This window comes from Chrysochloris asiatica, unplaced genomic scaffold (assembly GCF_000296735.1).
Source record: "Chrysochloris asiatica unplaced genomic scaffold, ChrAsi1.0 scaffold00008, whole genome shotgun sequence".
Lineage (NCBI taxonomy): Eukaryota > Metazoa > Chordata > Mammalia > Afrosoricida > Chrysochloridae > Chrysochloris > Chrysochloris asiatica.
Genome location: NW_006408526.1, coordinates 37,752,688 through 37,778,585, shown reverse-complemented (window position 1 = coordinate 37,778,585; position 25,898 = coordinate 37,752,688). Strand labels below are relative to the sequence as shown.

At 40.6% G+C, this 25,898-nt stretch overlaps 1 protein-coding gene and 1 pseudogene across 1 annotated transcript in view; both read left to right on the top strand.

The window, feature by feature from the left end:
- Positions 1–17,698, top strand: part of CLMP (CXADR-like membrane protein) — a 42,634-nt gene extending 24,936 nt beyond the window's left edge. The window contains exons 3-7 of the mRNA XM_006833997.1: positions 7,483–7,684; positions 8,963–9,130; positions 10,631–10,753; positions 16,706–16,847; positions 17,404–17,698. Of these exons, the coding sequence (XP_006834060.1) occupies positions 7,483–7,684; positions 8,963–9,130; positions 10,631–10,753; positions 16,706–16,847; positions 17,404–17,698 (930 nt within the window). The remainder of the gene's footprint in view (positions 1–7,482; positions 7,685–8,962; positions 9,131–10,630; positions 10,754–16,705; positions 16,848–17,403) is intronic.
- On the top strand, positions 2,824–3,471 carry LOC102820941 (annotated as a pseudogene).
- Positions 17,699–25,898: the final 8,200 nt, after the last annotated feature.

Sequence of the window (25,898 nt, the reverse complement as noted above, 5' to 3'; positions counted from 1 at the left end):
AAACTACCAGCGCTTCCTCAAAGAGGCTTTCTGCTCCCATAAAGAGTCACAACCTCGGAAACCCTAGATACAGAGTCACTAGGAGTCGGAACCGACTCCACGACACATAACCACCACCACCATTGCTTGGACTCGTGTTGTGGCTCTGTGCAATGAACTGAGAACCACAGGTCAATAGTTAAAACCCTATACAGGGTCATTATGGTCAAAACCGACTTAACTACAACAACATTGCTTAGTTTAAAGAAGACTTTAAGGGGTATTTTTGGATTAAGGCTTAAAAATTATTCCAGGGCAATAATAGTTTCTGGGATTTATCCAGCCTCAATGGCTCCGTAAAATCTAGATTCCATAAGAATTTAAAATTCTGTTCTGCGTTTTCCCCTTTTTGATCATACTGCAATTTTCTATACGGTGGGTGAGGTAGACTTCCTTGGTGGTGGTGGTTATGTGCCGTGGAGTCGGTTCCAACTCATAGAGACCCTGTACAGGGTTTCCGAGGCTGTAAATCTTTACGGGAGCAGAAAGCCTCATCTTTCTCCCACGGAATAGCTGGTAGTTTTGAACTGCTGACCTTGCGGTTCACAGCCCAATTCGTAACCACTATGCTACCAGAGCTCCTTTAGACTTCCTTAGGAGGTGGTATTTGGAAAGGGTCCATGGAGATGTGGGACCTAGCCTTGTAGTAATTTGGGGAGAAGCGAGTGTTCCAGGTAGAGGAAAGAGCCAATGCAAAGGCCCTAAGAGGAAGGGTGCCTGACATGTCTGAGGAACAACCAAGAGGCCAGGTAGCTGTAGTGGAGTGAGTAGAGAATAACAGACTAGGTCAGGTAGTGGGGCAGATCATGTGGGCTAGTGGATCAGTGGGCCATTGAAAAGATGAGTTTTTACACTGAGGGAAATGTGAAGTTATTTGCAGATTTGAACAGAAGAGTGACATATGATTTATGCTTTGAGACTGAGAATGGAAATAGGAAACCCAGTCAGAAAGCTATTGTAATGAAGACTCTGGCAAGAGATGCTGCTGCCTCCAGGGTTGAAGCAATGAAAGTGACAGATTCTGAAGGTATTTTGAAGGGAGAACAAACTGGGGCTATCCTAGATAGACTGGTTTTTGGGGTATGAGAAAAAGAGAGGAGTCAAGGACAGCATATTAAAATATTGGAATGCCATCATCCAAGAGGGTAAGGCTGTGGGCAGAGCAGGTTTGGAGTCAGAGTGTGTGTGTGGTGGGGGGAGAGTAAGCAGGAAGGGGGAGTGGAGGAGGAATAGGGAGGAAGAGGTATTAGACCAGGAGTTTAGTTTTGGATTTACTACATTTGAGATATCTGGTGGACATCCAGAGATACTGAGAAAGCACTTGTACATATACGAGGCTGATGTTCTGGAATGAGATCTGGTCTAGAACTATACATTTGCGAATTGTAATCCTATGGATGGTATTTAAAGCCAGGAGGCTGGGTAAGGTCACTGAGGGAGTTAATAAAGAGGAGAAAACAAAAGGGAAAATGAGCAATCTAAATAGCTGGCATCTAGACACAAAGATGAGAACTCAAAGTAAAATAGCACCTACTGCCAGTCCTTGGTTCAATAAGCAGTTATTAAATCTCTAGCATTTTAATAGGAACTCTGGAAGCGTACTGGTTACGAATCGGGCTACTAACCTCAAGGTTGGCAGTTTGAAACTACCAGCTGTTCCATTGGCAAAAGATGAAGCTTTCTGCTCCCATAAAGATTGGCAGCTTCAGAAACCCCGCGCAGGGTCACTATGAGTCAGAAACAACTCCACGGTACTTAATAACAACTACAACAAGCACTGTAAGAGAGATGATAATAATACAAATTAATGATTATAAGTATTAATATATATATTTTTTAAATAAAAAGGTTGAATCATTCAAATTGCGGTGCTACAGGATAATGCACTGAACCATAAGGTTGGTTTGAATCGCAAGGTCGGTGGTTCAAATTCACCAATCATTCCTTGGAAACCCTATATAGGGTTGCTCTGAGTCGGAATTGACACAACTACCCTTAAAAACAACAATACAAATATAGGGGAGCGCAGTGGCTCTGTACAATAAGAACTGGACTTTGTACCACAAAGTCGGTAGTTCAAACTCACCAGTCGTTCCAAGGGAGAGAGATGAGGCTTTCTGCTCCCAAAAAGATGCACAACCTCGGAAACCCTGTAGAGAGTCACTATGAGTTGGAATTGACTTGATGGAACTTAACAACAACATATTGTTGTTGTTGTTATGTGCCGTGGAGTCGGTTCCGACCCATAGTGACCCTGAACAGGGTTTCCGAGGCTGTAAATCTTTACGGGCACAGAAAGCCTCATCTTTCTCCCGCGGAACAGCTGGTAGTTTCGAACTGATGACCTTGCGGTTCGCAGCCCAATTCGTAACCACTACGCTACCAGAGCTCCTTAACAACAACAAATAAACATATTAAATATTTAATTTAACTCATCAATAAGTGATAGAAGTAGTAAAATGTCACAACCAGTCCAAATAAGAACAGAAGTTTAAAAATATTTACATTTTCCTTTGGACAAAATTAACGCGCATCTCTACAAACTGTAATCATTTGCATTGTCTCCCTAAGACATCTGCATCACCATCAGCCAACCTCACCATAACTTCTATCTCCACAGAGCTGCAAAATCACCTAGCCAAAAATAATCAAAAGCTACAGACCCATAAAACGACCTCATCGGCCCCAACTGTTCCCTGAGTCAATATAGCAGCGCCCGTGAGCTGCTGAACCGACTTTGGGGAGTAGGAGGAGGCAAGGCTTTGCCTGATGTTCCCCTCGGCAATGGCGTTTCGGTCGCAGTTCTGGGCGTTGCTGTCTGTTTGCAGAAACCCCGAGTTCGGGTGTGCTGCCCTGACAACCAGTGCCAAGCCAGCGGCGAAGCCTGAAGCGGGGAAGCCTGAGGAAAATGAAGCCTGAATTCACCAACCGGAGCCCCAGAATCTGGAGCTCTTGGCAGTAGCCAGCAAAGAACGGGGCTAGAGGACAGTGTGGCCCTCTCGGGAGTTTTGGCACAGGTTACGAGTCATAAGGACGCAGCATCATACAGAAACATTTGTTGAGTGGAGCGTCTAAGTGGCCAGATTGTGGTTTCGGCATCCACTCGTGAATGAGCTATTAAAAACACCTATATAACACCAGTGCAAAGCCATTTGAACTACAAGGTTGGCGGTTCAAGCTCACCAGCTGCTCCTCGGAAACCTTATCCAGGGTCTCTATGAGTCGGAACTGACTCGATGGCACATAACAACAACATATAGCACCAGAAATCTGGTGATGTTCAAGAACACTGAACTTGGACAGGTGGGAATTAACTTCATGGTCTGTCAACCCACCCCTTGGGAGGCAGCCTCAGACTCGATCCAAGAACTGCAGGAAGCAATGACAGACAGTGGTGTGGTGCTCCAGGAGCTTCGGAGAATCTACCAATAAACTAGAAATATTCATTGTTTGAACTTGTAAACAGAACCCCATCAGCTCTTGGCATCCATCAGAAGATGCATGGGGAAGAACGCAGGCTTGGATGCCGGGGTCTGGCCTCCACAAGGGGGTGAGTACCCGAAGATGGGGTGTCCGGCGATGATGGGAGAGAGAGAGAAAAAAAACAGACACACAGAAGGCAGAGAAACAGATATAAAGAAGACAGACACACAGGCTTAATGCAAGCTGCCAGACAGACTGCTTGGTGGCAGACATTGCACACAGAACTAACTCTAGGTGGGATGTCTGGAGGGGCGAGAGAGAAAGAAACACTCGGAGACCAGAGTGGATACAAGCTGACAGGCAGATAGTCCTGCTGCCAAGAATGCACCCAGAACTATCTCTACCCCAGTCTTTTATTAACTTTTTTAAGGAAGAGATCTTTACAGAAGAAGAATGGGATTATTCAGACAAGACAATGCTTAATGATTCACAGAGACAATCTTTAAAATAAATAAAGCCAGTAAACCTTACTTAAACCAATATTCCTTTCTTCCTTACTGGGTTTAACCTTCACTTGGATCAAACTGATTGAAACCAGGGTGGTCCGAGGGAGTTGCCCCCATTGTCCTTAATCCTGTATTCCCAGAATTTACCACTCCACCCCAAGTGAATATACCCCGGGCAGTTCCTCTCCAGAGCCTCCCTGCTTAATCCCAGTAAACCTGTCCTTGTTCGTCCTCTAAGGAAGTTTTACTGCCTTGGTTCTAGGGGGAAAATCTTGACCTTAGAAATTTAGGGGAATATTGCATTTCTCTGTGGACATCCAGGGCTCATGTATGAAATTATTAACAAGCACAACTAAACAATCAGATGAGGGACAGTTTGCTAAGTCTGCTAGGTGGCCAGAGTCTGGTCCTCAGAGCCTGCGGCCTGTACGGTCTACCACACTCGGGCCCACGTGACCCCGAACTCCTAACCGGGTCAGCGTGGTCTACAACACTTGGAGGCTTTGTAACAATGGAACCTAATCAGTGGAATATTGTCTGTGGCAAAGTTCCCCTTTCCCCCATCCCACCCCTTTGTAATTTGTTTATTTTTTTAATTAAGGGCTGAATTTTTGCTTTCTCTTGGGCATGAGAAACGTAAGGAAAGCAGTCACCAGCTTTAATTAACTTTTGGAGCACAAATTACGAGTTGTTTGTAAGTTAAAGAATAAAGGCTTATTGTTATCAAAAAAACAAACTACAGACCCATGTAAAACCAGATACCCAGCGGGTTCCCTAGATCATAACTAGAAAAGGCGCTGACAACCTAGTTGCCCCCTTTTGCCCTTTTCAACATATTTCCCAATTCCTCCTCACATAAAAACAGTGCAAAGAAATACTAGGAATAAGAGCAAATAAAAGACCATTCTTAGTCAAAGTATATAACAAGATGGAAAGCACAGTGAGCAAAGGCATGGAAGCACAAAAAAAGCACATCTCATATTAAAGAAAGGAAAATAATATATAGGCTGACTGCCCCTCAGGTACATGAAGTAGATGGAATAGGAAGGAAGATTGGTAAGGAAATATAGAGGTCATTGCGGGGAGCTGCTCTTAACTATAGGCTGAGTCTGGTCATTGTACAGAGGTGGTAGTGAGTCATTAAAGGTTTTTGAGTTTTACATTAATATGATTACGTTGGCAGTAATACATGAAAAAAGGTTGTAGGGGTAGAAACAATTAGAGATTCAGGCAGCTGGAAATATTAGATTGGAGCTCAAAAGTTTGTCAGGGATAGAGATAAAAGCATGAGACTGATCACTGTGGTGATGTTGGTTGAAATTATAAAACCATGAGAGAGCAAAACAGAATACGGAAAATGTTTTAAAATATATTATCAGTTACAGTGTTTACCTTCATTTCTATTATTTTCTCCCCCCACCACCACTGTGTGCTACTCAAGGGGAAAAGATTGTGTCCTTACTCCTGCTTATTTTCTCTGTACCCTGCACAGTACCTAAAACACAAGATCAATACATATTTTCTGAATAAAAAAGAAATGTTCAGAGAAAGGAGAAATCGTTTTCTCAAATGGAAAAATGAATGATGATATTGAACAGTTTTGATATAATGGAGAGAGAATTAATGCATATTTTATTGGATGGTTTCAAATCTTTTCAGGAAAGCATTTGAAGAGTTGCAGAGCATCATGTGATTGAAGATGGGATTAAAGGCTTAAATAGAGTGAAATAATTTGGAACAGCTGCAGCCAGAATGTGATCAAGAGACTCCCATATACCTACCAGCCATTTCTAGTGCTGCTCTGTGTATCTGGAATGCGTCTTGCGGCCCTTGTCTTTCTGCCTCTCTCACTTCTTACTCAGCCTACTCATCTTGCATGGTCCAACTCAAATACCACCAACTTTTCTGGAACATTCTTTCTGATGCTATTTCAAGTTCATCATTCCTTTTTCTGGGTTTACACTTCTCTACTTGTTAATCCTGTGATTGTTGTTAAGTGTCATCGAATCAGTTCCAACTCATAGCAACCCTATATAGGGTTTCCAAGGAGCAGCTGGTAGGTTTGAAGCACCAACCTGGAGATTAGCAGTCCAGTGCTTATCCTGAAGACAACAGGATACTTTTACTCTTGTATCACCTCCTCCTGATGGGAAGAAATCATTCCATAAATAATAGATGTTTAAATCATGAGATGGAGAATATGATTGCTGAGTGGCAGGAAGGACAAAGCTGAAGTTAAAGAATTTAAAGTTAAAGTCTTGGTGAACTATATCAGCATGCTTGAAAAACTAGTGGCTGTGATACAGGTAAACAGAAATTCAATACAAATCAAGATTACATTTTTTTCTAATGGAAAAATCTAAACTTTGGTCTCTTTATCTGGAAAAACAAGGACAGGAAGATCATGTGTATTTAATGAAGGAAAATGACATATTTTCCCCCACCTACCTTACTCTTACTCAGCAGTAAAGCCAAAAAAAAAAAAACAAAAAAAAAAAACCCAGAAGTAAAGTGAAAAAATGAGCACTCAGAATCAGAACGAACATCTATTAGTTTTTACCCCTTTTAACATCTCCAATTCCTTCCCCCTGACTACAAACTTTTCTAAAAACTATTCAGATGGGTTTTTCAGTTTCACTTTTGTGAGAGGAGTGCAGGTTGGAAAAGAGGCAACTGTGATGTCCAAGAACACTGAACTGGCTGGCGGCAGTCCAATCCTGGTTCTCCCGCCTGTCTGTGAAGGGGGACCAATAGAACTACTTGGAAATCCTGTGCTGAGGAATAAAGTAGATGACAGGTAAAAGCACCTACCATAAGATTGCGGTGTACTTTCAAGAGGTCAAGTGGTAGAAAATGCAAAAGACAGAAAAGGGTTTAGTGGGGGAAAGTACATCTCCTCCTGCCCTTACCTTCTACTTTCTCAATTCTCAGAAACAACTACTGATGGCATTTGTTGTGTACTCTCCACAAGTATTCTATGCTTATATACATAGAGTCCTGATGTGGCGCTATAGGATAAGCACGGGCCTGCTAACCACAAGGACAGCTGTTCAAACCCACCAGCCACTCCTTGGAAACCCTATGCAGATGGCTATGAGGCAGAACTGACTTGACGGCATTTAACAACAACAACATATACATGTATAGCCATAGATCTTTTACGTTTTCCTCCTTTTCTTTATTTATTGTGTGTATGTATGTATTTATGTAACTCTTTTTAAATTCCTTGCCTATAAAATGAGTGATTCTGAGCATTTCATGAAATAATTAGTGTTTTATAGTTGATGTGCTATATAAATATAAGGAGTTATTTTTAGAAGGGAAAACAAGGGCTAGACAAACACTGGACTTTTAGCTTTTATTAAGAACTGATGACTCTTGAGCCCTTAGAGTCCTTCCTAGGCTTGATTTGTGCTACTTTGTGGCATTATGAGTATTTCCTTTCTCATCTTGACTTCAGCAGCAGAGGAAGGCTGAGAGCCACTGCTTGACCCTGTGTTGGTCTGTCTCACAGGTGATCACTTACTCCAGTCGTCATGTTTATAACAACTTGACTGAGGAACAGAAGGGTCGAGTGGCCTTTGCTTCCAATTTCCTGGCAGGTGATGCCTCTCTGCAGATCGAGCCTCTAAAGCCCAGTGATGAGGGCCGATACACTTGCAAGGTGAAGAATTCAGGACGCTATGTGTGGAGCCATGTCATCCTAAAAGTTTTAGGTAAGATACGGTGCCACGGTAAATGTCTCTGTCCTATGTATCACGTCTCTGGAAGGGATAGCCAAATGTATCATGGTGCTATCAACCTTCTTTATTCAGTACTTTGGAATATACATTCAGTGGTCACCTAGTCCAGTTTCCTGGGAAAAAGTATGTTTTGTATTTTAGCCATAATCAAAGAAGAAAAACCATCATGATTTTCTATGATAATCCAATACAAAATTTAAATATCCTCTAATGTTTGAATGGTGTGGCACTGTAGGATAAGCACTGGACTGCCAACCACAAGGTCAGTGGTTTAAAACCTACCAGCTGCTCCTTGGAAACCTTGTACAAGGTTGCTGTGAGTCGGAATTGACTCAACAACACTTCACAACATTTGAATGGTACTTCTTATATCTGATTGAAATCCATTTCTTTCCATCTTCTGGCAACAAAAGCTAATAATAAAAGTAAAACAAACTGTTGTCATTGAGTCAATTCTGGCCCCATGTGTGACAGAGAATTGTGCCCCATAAGGTTTTCAGTGGCTGATATTTTGGAATTAGATTACTAAGCCTTTCTTCCGAGGCACTCCTGACAGGACTCAAACCTCCAACCTCTCCTTAGCGCTGAGTATCAACCATTTGCATCACCCAGCAAGGAGCTCTGGTAGGGTAGTGGTTATGAATCGGACTGTGAACCTTAAGGTCAGCAGTTCGAAACTACCAGCTGTTCTGTGGAAGGAAGATGAGGCTTTCTGCTCCCGTAAAGATTTATAGCCTCGGAAACTCTGTACAGGGTCGCTATGAGTTGGAACTGACTCCACGGCATATAACAACAACATCACTCAGCAATTCCAAAAGCTACTAAGTTCTACTTAATTGCTTCCAAATTAATAAACATCTACCCCCATTTTATATATCGGTAAAATCACACTCAACTTGCCTAAAATTTTTAATTAAATGTTAATGTCTCTTCTTTGAGAAATGTTGAAGGAATGTCTCAGACAACCCCGAATCACTGGTAGCAGCTAGCATTGGGTGTATGTAGGGAATGGAGGTGGATGTAATTTCTAGGGGTAGTATGAAGCAGGGCTAGGTAGCAAAAAGCTATGGAAAACCCATTGACAAAAACTCACTATAATGGGTAGCTGGACATACAAAGGAGCTTCAAAAAGCTCCTGGGAAAATTCCATTATCTTTTCAGTTTTCCATGAACTTTTTGAAGCCCCTCATAGTTCTTTGAGTCTGGTGTTCAGAGAGCTTTGAGTCATTACGCTTCTTTTGTTTTGGCCAGTGAAACCATCCAAGCCCAAGTGTGAATTGGAAGGAGAACTGACAGAGGGAAGTGACTTGATTTTGCAGTGTGAGTCATCCTCTGGCACAAAGCCCATTGTGTATTACTGGCAGCGAATCCGAGAGAAAGAAGGAGAGGATGAACATTTACCTCCCAAATCTAGGATTGGTAAGTCATCGTCCTACGAATCTATTCAGCTAAAAGAATAGTGCTCTACCCATGAATTCTAAATCTGGTTTTGTCAGTAACTCACTCTGTGACCTTGAATATATGAGGGGGCTTCAAAAAGTATGTGGAAAAATTCTATTACTCAATTCCATTTTTCCGCAAACTTTTTCAAGTACACTCTCATATACTGCTGAATCTCTTTGGCTTCAATTTTTCCACATATAAACTGGAACAGAGAATCTGTCTTTTCTTTTCTCAAATGGTATGTACTGCACCTACTCATCACTTGGAGTCCATGTGTGCTGCTATAGGATAAGTACTAGACTGCTAACTGCAAAGTTGGTGGCTCAAATCTACCAGCCACTCCTTGGAAACTCTATATACAGGGTCACTGTGAGTCAGAATCGACTTACCAACACGTAAGAACAACAAATCACTTAGGAGTCCTGGTGTGATACTGTAGGATAAGCACTGGACTGCTAACTGCAAAGTCATAAGTTCAAATCTACCAGCTGCTCTGTGGAAAAGGGACTTGACTTTCAACTCTCGTAAAGATTTACAGCCTTGAAAACCCTATATAGGGTCGCTATTCTGACTTGATGGCAGAATGTCTGAAGGACATTTTGGGACAGCCCCCCAAGATTAGAGAGTTTGAGGTTTTTAGTTACTCTTTACTTATTGACTATCTCATTATCCAACATTTCACATTTATGGCAACAGTGAAAAAATCCACTTCCTACTATTTTGTGCATTAATGGCATAAGTCTGGTAGTACTGAATGCTGAGGTACGAGGTAAGAGTAATGCTGGGCATGGTGAGTAAGGTTATGTCTCAACTTGGCTAGGCTATGATTTTCAGTGGTTTGGCAGTTGTGTAATGATGTGGTCCTCCTACATTTTGTAATCTGATGTGGTCATCCTACATTTTGCACAACATGGGTTTTCGCATAAGGACCTGGGTTTTGGAAATTAACTACGTCAGAAATTGAGGGATGTTGTTGTTGTTAGGTGCCAACGAGTCAGTATAACTCATAGCGACCTTATGCACAGCAGAATGAAACACTGCCCAATACTGGGTCAATCTCACTACTGTTGCCACGCTTGAGTCGATCGATGCTGCCACTTGGCCAATTCATCTCGTTGGGGGTCTTCCTCGTTTTCTTTGACCCTGCACCATATCAAACATGATATCCTTCTCCAGCGACTGGTCCCTCCTGAAGTATGAGAGACGAAGTTTGGCCATCTTGGGTATATACAGATCAAGCCTACCTAATTATTTTGTTCATTATCCCTTAAATGTTCACAGTATTTTATAACTTTTCAGGATACACTACAATGTTTAAAAAGGTTCCCCATTCTTCTCACATTTCCAAAGGAGTATTTGCTGTTTTATCCTTATCAAATTGTATTTATTAGAGAATCTTAGGTGGTTGATACAATTTTACAACAAATAAAGACCCTGCCTCTAAGGGATTTACAGTCTGTCTTTCTACTTTCGTAGACTACAACAGTCCTGGCCACGTTCTGCTCCAGAACCTCACCATGTCCTCCTCGGGGCTCTACCAGTGCACAGCAGGCAATGAGGCTGGGAAGGAGAGCTGTGTGGTGCGGGTGACTGTACAGTGTAAGTGTCCGAGGGCAGTGTGGGGAAGGAAGGTCTTTGGGTTTTTTTTGCATTGTGGTTCAGTGTAGTTCAGTTATTTCTGGATGAATCTAAAATAAATTCAGTAGTTGGAAGGACCATTCAATAATTTTATTGCTGGTAGCATAGTGGTTACGAATTGGGCTGCGAACCGCAAGGTCAGCAGTTCGAAACTACCAGCTATTCCGCAGGAGAAAGATGAGGCTTTCTGCTCCCATAAAGATTTATAGCCTCGGAAACCCTGTACAGGGTCGCAATGAGTTGGAACTGACTCCACGGCACATAACAACAACAACAATATTTGCATATGCCTGTGATTTTTTTTTTTACCAACTCCCCAAAAGTATTCACAATGTCTAGTAGACAGCCAAACAAACAAACTGTTTTATAAAACAACAAAACCCCTACCTAGCTAGTCACATGCCACTACCTATCATTCTAAGCAAATAGATTTCTCCTTTCACAAATGTGTTATAATAAAAAATTAGATTTGTTTCAAGTTCCAGACTTCTGAACCAAAGTCCATGACCTCAGAAACTGAATCTGGAAACATAAAGTTTCTAAAGGACAACAAACTCAGTGTGTACTAGGTATCTATTACTGTGTAACAAATTACCCCAAAACTTAGTGACTTAAAATAGCATTTCTTATCTCATAGTGCCTGTGGGTCAGAGAATTGGAGGTGATTTAGCTGAGAGCTCTGGCTTGGTGTCTCTCATGAGACATTTGTAGCAGGGTTCACTAGTGCTGGGAGCTCTGGTAGTATAGTGGTTACAAATCAGGCTGCTAATCACACTGTCAGCGGTTTGAAACTACCAGCAGCACTATGGGAGAAAGAAGAGGCTTTCTGCTCCCATAATGATTTACAGCCTCAGAAAACCTGTACGGGGGGCTATGAGTTGGAGCCAACTCCACAGCACATAACCAACCACCAGAAGATCTACTAAGGCAGCTCATTCACAGGACTGTCACTTAAGATTTCAGTTTCTCACCACTTGGGCCTCTGTATAAGTCTCTTAACAAAGCAACTGACTGCCCACAGAGTGAGCAATCTAAAGAGAGTAACTAGCAGGGAAGCCTCAGGTGAGATCTACCATCAAGTCTGCTGAATGCGGTTAGTGAGTCACTAAATCCAGCCCACACTCAAAGGAAAGGGAATAAAACTCTATCTCTTGAAGACAGAAGTAACAAATGATATGTAAACATAATTTTTAAACCACCATGTATGTAAAGTTTAATAACAAAAACATACCAATACATATAAACAATTCTTTCAAATCAGTGAGAAAATAGCTAAACCAAAAGGTCACCAAATGTTAAATCATTTTCAAAAAGGTAATCTTGGCTTTCTAATTAATTAATTGAGGGTGATGGTTAACAAGTTAAAAACGGATCCAAAGAGGACTTGAAAAGTCAGTATTGTTACTGATTGAATTATTTCCCCCAAAATATGTTGTAAATCCTAACCTCTGTGCCTATGATTGGGCTCCTGGTATGGCACTGGACTGGGAACCACAAAGTCGGCAGTTCAAACCCATCAGCTGCTCCTCAGAAACCCCATATAGGGTTGCTATGAGTCTGAATTTATCTGGAGGACGCTTAACAACAACCACAATAATTTGCTTATGGTTATAATCCCATTCAGAAATGGGTTGTCTTTGTTATATTAATGAAGCAGGAATAAAATAATGTATTTTGAGTTTTATCTCTTTTAATATACAAGAGACAAAACAAGGGAGAATATCAGAGATGGGGCTAAGGGGATAGATGCTAAGACACGGGGAGATCTCCAAGGAACCAGGGAATAAGATTAACAGACATGGAGGACTTTTCCCTAGATCCCTCAGAGAGCGAGCCTACCCCTGGAGCCAACCCCTGAATTCAGACTTCTAGCTCCCAAAATTGAGAGACGAAATTTTTGTTTGCCAAAGCCATCCACTTGTGGTATTTCTGTGACAGCAGCACTAGATAAGACATGTATATTTGTTGTTGTTGTGAAGTGTTGTCGAGTTGGTTCTGACCCATGTCGAGTTGGTTCTGACCCATAGTGCCCTGTATAGGGTTTCCAAGGAGCAGCTGTTGAGCTTGAACCACCGACCTTGCAGTTCAAACAGCTTTACAGTCTGACACATTAACCCACAGCACCACACCAGGACTCCTAAGACATGTATATAGAGACAATTTAACAAAGAAATGTTTGGATAAGACTACTTGGTTAAATACCACACCAGTTAATGTCCTACAGAGTCACAAACCATAATCTCTGGGGCATCTGTTCAACTGGAGAGCAGTTATTTGTGTCTCTACTGGGCAAAGATCTACAGCTTGTTACCCAGACAATAAAAAGTAAAGCTCAGTGCTAAAAGAAACACCCAGTAACTTTTATCTATTTTCAAGTTTCAGGTAATTTTTCTTTCAACTTTAACAGGAAGTGCACAGAAATATAAATGGTCAACAGAGAGAAACAAAAAGGGGAGGGGGGACCCACAGTCCTTTCTAATTTAATCTATTGGATTATATAGATTTACCAAGAGTGCTAGCCACACCTCTGACTTTCACAAGAAGGCTCTTGCCTGTTCTACTGATTGAGGTTAGTACGGTGAGGCAGGGATTCCATATGAGCAAAGGTTTATTATAGGAAAGAGGCTTGCAAGTAGAAATAGGAAAAGTTTAATAGAATGTTTAACTCCCGCCTCCTCAAACAGGCTTAGCTGAGGTTTTAAAAGTTTGAGATAGAGAAAAGTCATCTTTATTCATAACAGAGATTTACAGGAAATGGCCCATTTTAGAGAGGTCATGCAATTGAGGGTTTGGGCAGCATTTCTTCAAGATAGATTCTACTGCAAAGGCCTCTGGTAGGAGCAGACAGAACTTATTCTGGGATGTCACACAGGTGTGGTTCTTCAGGATCCTGATTCAAACCCTCCCAGAGGCTCATTCTCCTCTGCCCCAGTAGAAGGTTTGTCCCTTAAAGTATGCCTTGTTGTTGTTGTTGTTAAGTGCCATCGAAAGTATGCCTAGGGCACTAGATAAACCAGTCTGGCCTATAAAACATCTCACAAGGAAGTAAAAATACAGTTTTTCTGAGTGGTCTTCCTTCATGACACAGCTTTACAATTGCTGAAACAAGGAGGGGCTCAGACTTCAACATTCCTCAAGACTTCAGCCACAAGACTACAATCAATAAGTGGCTCATGCTTAATTCTAATTTCTGGACCCCTTTTTCCCTATCTCAGCAAAGATAAAAAGTATAATGCCAATTAGAAAAATTATGAGGAAACAAATGCTTTTGTATGTCAGCTAGAGTGTTAATTGATAGAAAAATTTATCTTAACCTATCAGAGATTTTAAATGTACATTTATTTTGGAGCAGTAAATTTACTTAAGTATACATACCCAGGGAAAATTGTGTAAATCCTAAGTGTACAACTTGAAAATTTTCCAAAGTGAATATATCTGTTAACTAGCATCGTGATTAAGAATTGCCAATGCCCTCTTACTACCTCTAAGTTTCTAACTTTATAGATTGTATTTCCTAGTTTAGAACTTTAAATAAATGGAATCATATTCCATGTGTTTGTTTCTCTTACTCCACTTTAGGTTTTTGAACTATATCACAGTTATTGCTTCTATTTGTAATTTGTTCATTCTCATTGCTATATAGTATTTCATTCTGTGAATATGCCATAATAAAGAATCCATTTTTACTTTAAATGAAAAAGCACATTCCTTTTTTTTTAAGTTTTTATTGTGAATTGAGTGATAGTTTACATGGGGGAATATCAATTTTACATTCGTCTTTTCATTGCAATGATTACACAATCTCCTCCGTGCATCATCATTCAATAGTATTTGCTTCTATTCCCTCTAGGGTTTTTTTTTGTTTTTTAGGATGCACACAAAAACACTCGCTCAGGAATATATAAACATTTAAACAACCAAAGAGCACATTCTGCAAGCTTGCCTCCTGGCCACCAGCTCCTGGCTGCCAGCATACAGTCTTTCTCTTTCCATGAGTCTGAAGTCCTCAGCTGCTCTATCTCTCCATGTCCCTATCTCTGTCTCCATCTCTCATGTCACTGCTTCTCTGGCTAGGGTCCCACATTCCACTTGTGCTCTTCTCCCTTGATGGTACTAGGGTCCTCTGTTCCTGGACTGTAAGATTGACTACTCCCCCTTTTTGTTTATAACTTCTACCTTTACAGTTGAAAAGCACATTCCTTTTTATCCTTTGAATTTATCCTTTAGAGAAATCCCCATAACTATGCAAACACATGGATGTCCACTGATAAAGTTTTTTCTCCTGTGAAATACTAAAACCCTAAATTTCTATAAACAAATACAGATCATCTATCTATAATTATGTGTGTGTGATGGGGAAGAGACAGTAGGGAAATAACATCCCCTAATCGAAACCAAAGGAGCTCTGGTAGCGAAGTGGTTACGAATCGTGCTGCGAACTGCAAGATCAGCAGTTCGAAACTACCAGTTGCTCCTCAGGAGAAAGATGAGGCTTTCTGCTCCCGTGAAGCTTTACAGCCTCAGAAACCCTGTTCAAGGTCGCTATGGGTCAGAACCGACTCGACAGCACTTAACAACAACAACAATCGAAACTATGCAAATAAACTCCAGTACTTTGAGATCTGGAACAAAATCTTAACTAGAGATCATAATAGAAGTCATTTTGCTTAATAAATGAGTTGTTAAGAGGTCATTTATGTTATGTCAAGAAAACAAGACAATAAACAACAAATTCAGTTGGCTCTACTAAAATTTCAGTCATAACCATGCGTCTGTGTGTATTTCCATTCCTTCCACTGTCTCTCCAGACTGCACCACTCTCATAGTTTCCTACTGAGTCTCCCTGCTTTCCCTCCTACTTTCACACAGTTTTGGATCATGTTACATTTTCACTGCTCTTAGAGTTCTTGCCATGGCTGACACGGCCCTATGTGAGCCCTATGTGAGCCGGTCCCTTCTTGTTTCTGTGACTTCATCTCCATGCACTCCCCTTGCTCATTATGCCCTACCCTCACCCACATTCATCACACTTGCTAGTCCATCTGCCAGGAATACTCTGTCCCTGGATCAGCACATGGTCGACAGTCTTTTACATCACAAATGTCACCTCCTCAGAGTCCTGCTCACCCAGTCCTCCCTGCTCCTAAAATATCACTCATCTACATATGCTTTCACAGAACATATTCATTCTTTGAAGTCATCTTTGTTTATTTAGGTGTTTATTAACTGCTTTCCCTCTTATGGAATATAAACTCAGCAGGAATCTTGCATGTTTTCACCAGTGTCTACAACTGTACTTAGTTGGGCTATTTTGCATATAAATGAAAGGTGTGTGAGTTACTAATATGCAAATCATATTTACCTTGACCTCTGAATTTTTAGGATACAATGGGCAGTTTCACATGGAATCTACATTATAATTTATATTTCTTTTTATTTTACTAGTAGAAGAGGAAAGTAAGAGGAAGCAGGGAAGTTGACAGAGGCAGAAGACTGCCCAAAGGTTATTTTATAGAAATTGACAAAGCTTTGAATGTGATACAATAACTCTCCCAAGCCCCCGTTCTGTTATCTGAAGAAATCTAGACTTATTCTCTAATATCTGGGCCTATTGCTGGTGATGTCTGTTATTCAGTAACCACAACTGCAAAAACTCATACACCAAGAAAGCACTGTTGTTGTCATTAAATGCCACCAAGTCGGTTCCGATTCATACCAATCCTGTGTAAGGTTTCCAAGGAGTAGCTGGTGGGTTTTAACCACTGACCTTGTGGTTAACCCTCCAGTGCTTATCCTACAGTGCCTTCTATAAAGGAAGGTAAAACTCATCCTATCCAGGGTTTAAGTTTTTATGAGTTTAAACAATTCCAAGTCTGTTTGGTCTCACTTCTGCTTTTGCTTCTGAGAAAACAGATGTACAAAGCATCGGCATGGTTGCAGGAGCAGTGGCGGGCATGGTGGCTGGAATCCTGCTGATTTCCCTCTTGGTGTGGCTGCTAATCCGGAGGAAAGACAAAGAGAGATATGAAGAGGAAGAGAGACCTAATGAAATTCGGTAAACTTCCTCCCCAAACTCCCACCTCTGCTAGACTTCCTTTCTAGAGACAAGTCCATAGTCCTTAGCAAGCATAGAGTAAATGTTCCATTTCCTCTTGACCTTTAATTTATTAAAAGGATTATTCTGGTAAGTAGGGAGTTACCAGACATCCAGGTTTACCTTGACTTTATTTTAAAACTATCTTCAACAGACACTTAAAAGATCAACTCTGTATTACTTCTGATTCACTTCCACCTTAAAGGATATTCAAAAAAACATGGCCTAGCCTGTGAGTCATGAAAAGGTTTATGTAAACAAACCCCAAATCATGGAATGTGGCGATCTTCTCAGTGTAATAGGGTTGACGCTGTACTAACAAGACGTACATTTGTCAAAATCAAGCTTTAAATCTCAAGAAATAGGCAAGTGGCTTAATGGCTGCATTTTGTAAGTATTATTTAAGGTTTCCAACTTGAGAAATTTATTGGGAAGCCTCAGAAAAAAAGTAGCCATAATGGAAGCTATCATGTCCCTGCCAGTATTAAATCTTATATTTCATTTCTTTCCTCTTCAGAGAAGATGCAGAAGCCCCAAAAGCCCGCCTTGTGAAACCTAGTTCCTCTTCTTCAGGCTCGCGGAGCTCCCGCTCTGGTTCTTCCTCTACTCGCTCCACAGCAAATAGTGCCTCACGCAGCCAGCGGACACTGTCCACTGAGGCAGCACCCCAGCCAGGGCTGGCCCCGCAAGCGTACAGCCTAGAGCGGCCGGAGCGGAGAAGTTCTGAACCAAAGAAAGCACACCATGTTACCCTGACCAAAGCAGAAACCATGTCTAGCATGATCCCCAGCCAGAGCAGAACCTTCAATTAGAGTGGACTCTCTCCCATGCTTTCCTATGAGTCTTCTGGTCCTTGGAGCTCAGTCACCAGCCACACAACCCCCTTTGACTAGAAGTGAGGTTATTTAAATAGCAGTGAGCATTGCATGAGATGGATTCAAATGAGCACTTTCTTTATATGACACCAAATAAGCAAAAGGATCACCTCCAAAAAGGCATCTCATTGTGCCTTCAAACTAAAGCTGGGGAAAACAAGCTGCCAAATTGCCAATTTGTTGACCAAAACCTGTGGTGAGAAGGTTGGGAAATGGGAAGTGAACACATTTAAAACTTCCCACCTGGAATGTCTAGTATTGATGGTTTGATTCACTATTGTTAAGAAGAAATGGGGTGTTGGCAAATTTTTTATGCATTTATGCAAAACTATTGGGTAGATTATTTTGATTACTCAGATAGTCAAGAAGAATCCACAGCCTTGGACTACATCTATTTGCACCATATACTTGGCTTACCACTTCTGAGAAGCTCTGTAAAAGAAAATAAGTCTCTTCTCTTCTGACTTGATTTAATTTGCCATCAGATTTGGATATTAACTTTCAAAGGAAGTTGAAATAGTGGGAGATGGAGAAGACTGAGTTTCCCACACTCTATCCACTACTAGGAGTCCTGGTGTGGTGCTGTATGATAAAGCACTGGATTGCAAGGTCGGTTTGAACCACAAAGTCGGCAATTCAAACTCACCAGCTGCTCCTCAGAAACCCTAAACAGGGTCACTGTCAGGAACCAACTCGACTGCACTTAACATCAAGAACAAATCCACTACTAGGAACGCCTGGTGTGGGGATGTAGGATCAGTACTAGACTTCAAACCCACCAACTGCTCCTCGGAAACTGTGTACATGGTCGCTATGAGTTGGAACCCACTTGACAGCACGTAACAACAACAACAAACATCCAGTACTAATCTTCATACTTATATTAAATGCTAAAATGAGAACCTAAAGGAGACTAAAATGTGACAAAGAACTATGAAAACTTTTCCATCTTAATGAAGTCCAGAGGATCACTGACAAATATCAGAGCTATATCCTGCAACAATTGTGCGTTTCCCCTCAAATCTAACGTCTCTAAGGACTTCCATGCTAGAGATCTCTGGAAGAAGATGTCATTTAACAATGTGCTTAGAAGGAAGTCTTCTAGAGATAAAGGTATCTTTTAGGAATGCTAAACAATCACCTGACATACCAGTATAATGTGTTCTTTCTGAGAATATGTGAAACCAGAATTTCCAGACTGGCTGAAATTAAACCAGTTTCTCTTACTGTGTGGAGGAACAGCATAAAAAAGTGTAGTATTGCAGTGTACTTGGAGTTTACTTTTTTTTTTTTTTTTTTCATTTTAGGAAGACTAAGGGATTCTAATACTTTTGATGATCCTAGCCTTAGATTATCAAAAAGATCCAAAATTTCATAATGGCATTGCAAGTGTATCATAACTATTCTGATAGGCTGAGATAAAAATTCAGTATTTTCACAGCCTCAGTTTAGAAGCTAGTTTAGCTTTGAACTGGAAGAGGAACTAACATTAAGGGAAGAGTTGATTCTAAGAACAACTAATGGGCAGAAAAGGTGGGCTGGGCTGGTGCCTATTAGCATTTTAGTTGTCAGCATCTTATAAGAAATTAGTAGAGGTGATTCACCAGGATAGCTATGTAAAGAGCCGATTCACAATTCATGGGGGAAGAAAGGTGTCTGGAAAAATAAAAAACATTAGCCTCTAATAATTTGCCTTTTTAATAGTTGATCACTCGGCTACATGGATAAGCCACACACATACACAAAACTCAAACCCATTACCACTGAGTTCATTCCGATTCAGTGACCCTATAGGACACAGAACTATCCCACAGGGTTTCCATGGCTATAGATCTTTAAGGAAGCACACTGCCACATCCGTCTGCTGAAGTGTGCCTGGCTAGTGGTTTTGAACCATTGACCTTTCAGTTAGCAGCTAAGCACTTAACCACTGCACCACTAGGGCTCTGTTATATCATGGATGCTGGACCTCAACTAGCTCTTCAAGGACGTTAACTCAAATGGAGGTTGATAACATAGGTAGAGCAGACTATTTCTTATTATTCAAAGGGCAACAAACGAAAGGAAAGATTAATGTCGAATATAGTAATATAAGCATTGCTTTTGAAATGGATTTAGATACTAAATTGAAAATGCTGATCTGAGATTTTGCCCTCTCTAGTTTTTCATACCTACACTTAATTTTCACAGTAGTGCCCTTATGTAGTGTAAATGTATTTCCTTCAAAGGTCCATTAGAAAGTAGGGTTTTCAGTCTTGGGTGAAAGTTTATTGGAGTGTTATCATCCTCCAAAAATGGTGTGAAATAAAAGACATTGAGAAAGTAATATAAAGAATGTCTACTATTGGATTAATTTCAGAGGACAGGCATATTTGGAAAGGTTATTTTATTAACACTGCCTCACTATAAGAGAGTAAACCCCTTACTCTGATGATATTTTTATTCATCTGGTAGTGTGGTATCCAAGCAATATACTGTTTCTGCTATGTAATTCTGAGAATTCTCATTTCTAGAGTACCTGAGCCAAAACAAGTACATTATGGAATCTGCAGCTGTATCATCACTAGCAAGTTGCTCGTATCTTTACTTACTACCTTTGAACATAAAGTTGTCTGCCTTAGCCTTTGAAAGCAAGAATCAGTCCCCATTGTGTGAAAAGGAGGTTTAAATTACTTAAAGATGTTAGTTATTAATGGACTAAAATACCAATTGGATATTCACATTATTTTGGAACTCTATTCACACTGGAAATTTATGACAAATTCACAAGAGCTGAGAAATTCTAAGGAGTTGAAGAGTCAGAGATCTCTTTGAGTTACATGATTTCATTCAGATATGACAGGCTTTGGGCTCAAAAATAAGAGCCATTATTGATTTGAAACCATAATCTATTGACTTTGCAAGTCAAATGTCATTGTTTAATAAATGGAAGAAACAAAAAAAAAGAGAATAAATCATTAAATGATAGAAGAATTTTTATAGGAAGAAGATACAGGTGGACGTGGATGTTGAGAGAATAACCATTTCAATAAAATATATACACCAACCTTAATTTTGTAAAAGAATGAAGTTGATGCCTTTGTGGTTACTACATAAAATTTCAGAATTGCTGTTGCAAACAGACTGTATAATTTTCATTTCTGGTGGTATGCTGTTTACATTTCAATTTTAACTTATAACTTGCAACTAAGACAGCATCGCAAAAACCAAATCATTTTTATAGTTGCATTTGTATCAGAAATTAAAAAATAAGTAAGTAAAGACAATACTGTAGGAAAGGCTAAAAACTCATATAACTTGCACTGAAATTTTGTTTATCAGTTTGTTGCCAACTAAACAGTAGAATCCAGACTGAATATGATCGATGATTTATTGAGTGAAGTGAACAAATATACCAAGTACTTTTTTCACACAAGGTAAGATGCTAAGCACAGGGATTAATAAAAAATTGAAACCGCTCCTTCCATTAAGCAGTTGATGTAAGTAACAAACTTTATATGTGTACTCAGCAAGTATTTTGTGCCAAAAGACAAGTATTTACTAAGGGATTCAAAGAGATCTGAAAAACTACATAGATATCCATCTTAATACAAGGGGTCTTCATGAAGTTTGTTGAAAAATAGAATTAAATGATAATGGACTTTCTCCACGAACTTTTTGAAGCCCTCTCAAATAACAGCAATAATAGTAATTACCATTTACTCTGAACTATTAGCAAGCTGTTGTGTTGTTAGATGCTGCTGAGTTGGTTTAGATTCATAGGGACCCTATGCACACAGGAACCAAACATCTCCCGATTGTCACAATCATTGATTGCCACGTTTAAGGCTACTGTTGCTGCTATGACAACCTATTTTGTTGAAGGTTTTCTACTTTTTCATTCTCTCTCTACTAAGCATGGGTTCCTTCTCCAGGAACTAGTACCTTTTTTTTTTTTTAATGATTTATTGTGAATTATGTGATAGTTTACATGGGAGAACGTTAGTTTTACATTCATTCTATGGTATATCTTCTCATTGCCATGGTTACAATCCTCTCCATGCAATCCTTCCCCCATGCCCCCCAGGTCTTCAGCACACAGTGGCTCTCCCTCTCTGGATCCAAAGTCTCCAGCTGCTCCATAGCTCCACGTCATCATCTCTGGCTCCATTTCAGGCATCACTGCTTCTCTGGGTAGGGTCCTGCTCTCCGCTCTTCTCCCTTGATGGTCCTAGGGACCTCCGCTCCTAGACTGAAAAGTTAATCACTCCCCTCCTTGCTATAAAACATCTACCTTTACATTTCCAACCCACACAGTCAGTCCTGATAACAATTATTCACTATTGTATCACAAGAGACCCCTCTGTATTTCATTTTATCAGCCCCGCCTAGTCAGATTGAATACTACTCACTGGAGATTCTACCTTTCTCCAGGCCCTCTGGGTCTAGGAACCAGTTCCTCTTGATGACATGTCCAAAGTACATGAGATAAAGTCTCACCATCCATGCCTTTGAAGAGCATTCTGGCTGTACTTTTTCCAACAGTTTTATTCATTCTTCTGATTGTTGCTGTTAAGTGCTATTGAGTCGCTCTGACTTATAGTAACCTTGTCTAGGGTTTCTGAGGAGCAGCTTGTGCATATGAACCGTCGACCCTGTACCTATCCTACAGTACCACACTAGGTGTCCTTTCTTCTGATTTGTTGTTAAATGACATTGAGTCAGTTCAGACTCACAGTGACTCTGTATAAGGTTTTCGAGGAGCAGCTGTTGGGTTTGAACCACCAATCTTATTAGCATCCAGTGTTAATCCTATAGGTCCACACCAGGATACAGGTATATTCAATATTCTTCACCAACACCATGATTCAAATACATTAATTCTTCTACGGTCTTCCTTATTCACTGCCCAGCATTTGTATGCATTTGAGGTGACTGAAAATATCATAGCTTGGATCAGGTGCACCTTAATTTTCAGAAAACTTGCCCAATACAAGACGTTGATTTATATTTCCCCTAGTGGTTGATTTCTTGATTGTTGCTTCCTTAAGTGTTAATGTGGATCCAAGTAAAAGGAAGCCCTTGACAACTTCAATCTTTTCTCCATTTATCATGATGTTGCTCATTGGTCCAGTTATGAGGATTTTTTATTTGGGCTTCTATGTTGAGGTGGAATCCATACTGAAGGATGTAGTTTTTTAAGTTTTTATTGTGAATTATGTTATAATTTACATGGCAGAGCAGTAGCTTTATATTCATCCTATCGTATTTTGTTTCATTGCCATGATTAGAATCCCCTCCATGCATCATCAACCAAAGGGTACACACTGCAAGCCAGCCCCCTGGCACACAGCCCCTCTCCCTCCCTAAGTCCAGATTCCCCAGCTGCTCCATCTCTCCACTTCATCTTCTCTGCCTCCATCTCTGGTGTCACTGCTTCTCTGGGTAGGGTCCTGCACTCTGCTCTTCTCACTTGATGGTCCCAGGGACCTCTGCTCCTGGACTGCAAAGTCAACCACTCCCCTCCTTTTGTTACAAAACATCTACCTTGACATTTCTGACCCTCACAGTCAGTCCTGATAGCAATTATTCACTATTGTACCACAAGAGCCTTATTCCCATCTCCTTTCATCAGCCCCGTCCCAATAGATTGGATAGATTGGATACTACTCAGTGGAGATTCTACCTTCCTCCATGCCCTCTGGATCTAGGCCCTCTTGAAAGCTTGTAAGCTAGTAAGCTAGTCACTTATTGCTTTTGTAGCGCCCTCCCCGCCCCCCCCACCCCCTAATTTTGCATAACGAATGTCTAAGTTGCCTATCCTTGTCAACCCTGTGTACCAAGGGGGTGGAAGCGATACTTGCTGTAAAGATTTGTTCCCTCTTTTGAGCTACTACATCCATAAGTATAGGTCAAGTTCATCGAATTGTAGTGGATTACTCTTTTTTTTCCTCTTCTTATTCTAGTCGAATTTTGATCAGCCAGCCATTTAAGCCAGGTCAAGAGGGTACTATCTGCAAGTATGGGTGTTCTTATGCATCTCCCTTCACTTCATATCAGCTGGATGCTTCACTCTCTGCTCTAATCCTCTGTGGCCATGTCACAGCCTCTCAGAGAGTCCCCAGGTCTTGCCATTACTACTGGTGGCCAACCAGGTCTCTACCTGGGTTCACAGGGATCTATTGAATGTGGTTGGACTTAGCTCACATCTTCATTGCTGTTTCTCCCCCACTTCCCCTTATTGGTGACCAACGTGGTTACCAATAAGATCACATACCTGCTTGTGTATTCTCCTTGAGTCTTAGTCTTGGAAGGGGATTTGCTCTGAGGGGACCTGACCACTTGCCTTGAAGGCTGTAGTTTTTTACCTTCATCAATAAGTGCTTCAAGTCCTCTTCACCTTAAGCAAGATTGTGTCATCTGCATATAAGTCTTTCTCTAGTCCTTATGGTGCATTTTTCTTCATATAGTCCCCAAGTTAGATTCCTTGCTCAGCATGCAGACTGTATAAGTGTAGTGAAAAGGATGAAACCCCGACACAAACCTCTCCTGATTTTAAATCATGCAGTATCCTCTTGTTCTGTCCCAATAACTGCCTCTTAAATCTCTGTACAGGTTCCACATGAGTACAGTTAAGTGTTTGGAATCCCTATTCTCTGCAATGTTATCCATAATTTGTTATGATCCACACAGTTGAATGACTTTGCATAGTCAATAACACATAGGTAAATGTCTTTCTGGCATTCTCTGCTTTCAGCCAACACCTAACAGCAGCAATGAAATCCCTTGTTCCATGACCTCTTCTGAATTTAACGTGAATTTCTGGCAGTTTCCTGTCAATGTGCTGTTGCAACCATTTTTGAACTGTCGCGGCACAATTTTACTTGCATGTGTTATTAATGATATTGTTTGATAAGTTCTCCATACTGTGGGACTACCTTTGGTATAGGTGCAAATATGGACCTTTTCCAGTTGTTTGGCTGGGTAGTTGTCTTCTAAATTTTCTGGCATAGATGAGTGGGTGCTTCCAGTGCTGCATCAGTTTATTGAAACATTTCAGTTGGCATTCTGGGAGTTCCTGGAGCCTTGTTTTTTGCCATTGCCTTCAGTGAGACTTGGAGTTCTTCCTTTAGTACCACTACACATTGATCATATGCTACCTAAATGGTTGTCAGCAACTAACTCTTTTTGGTACTTTGGTGTAATAAGCACTCTAACTACATTATGCAGTTTATCTCAGTTTAATCCTCATGCCCACCTTATAAGGAAATAGTCTCATTATACAAATGAGAAAACGAAGATTCTGAGAGGATAAACAAATAGAAGAACCAGGCCTCAAACCCAGCCACTAAGTTAGATTGTCCCATCAGAAACGCCAGATGCTGATTAACTGCTGTTCTCATTCCTGAAGGCCTCAAACCTTTACCCCAAAGGACTGTTTTTCCCTTCTCTTTGCTTTCTTCCTTAAGCGTTTTCAACATACCCAGGCACACTAAGCTCACTCACACAGTAAATCCAAACTGTTTTGTTTTTCTCTGTAAATAAAATGGATAATATTTTCATTTGTGAAAATTTGCCAGTGGTGTTTTCATATGGTAAAGTAACAAGTTTAGATCATATAATATGCAATTTTTGCTGAATGTTAGCACCAAGTACCTGAACATATCAGAGTTAAGAAATTTAATTTTATATATTTTTGTTGTTGTTGTTAAGTGTTATTGAGTTGGTGCTGACTCATAGCGACCCTGTATAATGTTTCCAAGGAGCGGCTGGTGATTTTGAAGCACCAACCTTGAGGTTCAAACCGACCTTGCAGTCCAGTGCATTAACCCACAGTACCACATAAGATAAACTGCATGGAGACTATTAAAGAACAGGTACAGTTGATTCTCAAATGACAGGGTACAATTTATAAAAATCTTTCCAGAGCTTAAATACCTCATATTTAGCAGTAATTATGTTTTCTAATAATTAGGTTGACTTTTTCTTCTTCCTATCATTTTGTCATCACTCCTACATGGAAAAGTAACTTATAAAAAGGAAAAGTTTTGCTATCCAAAGTAGCTCTGATACAGATATTAGTTAATAGAGCATAATTTATAGAGTAGGGAGCACGGTGGATCTACATGATAAACACTGGACTGTGAACCACAAGGTT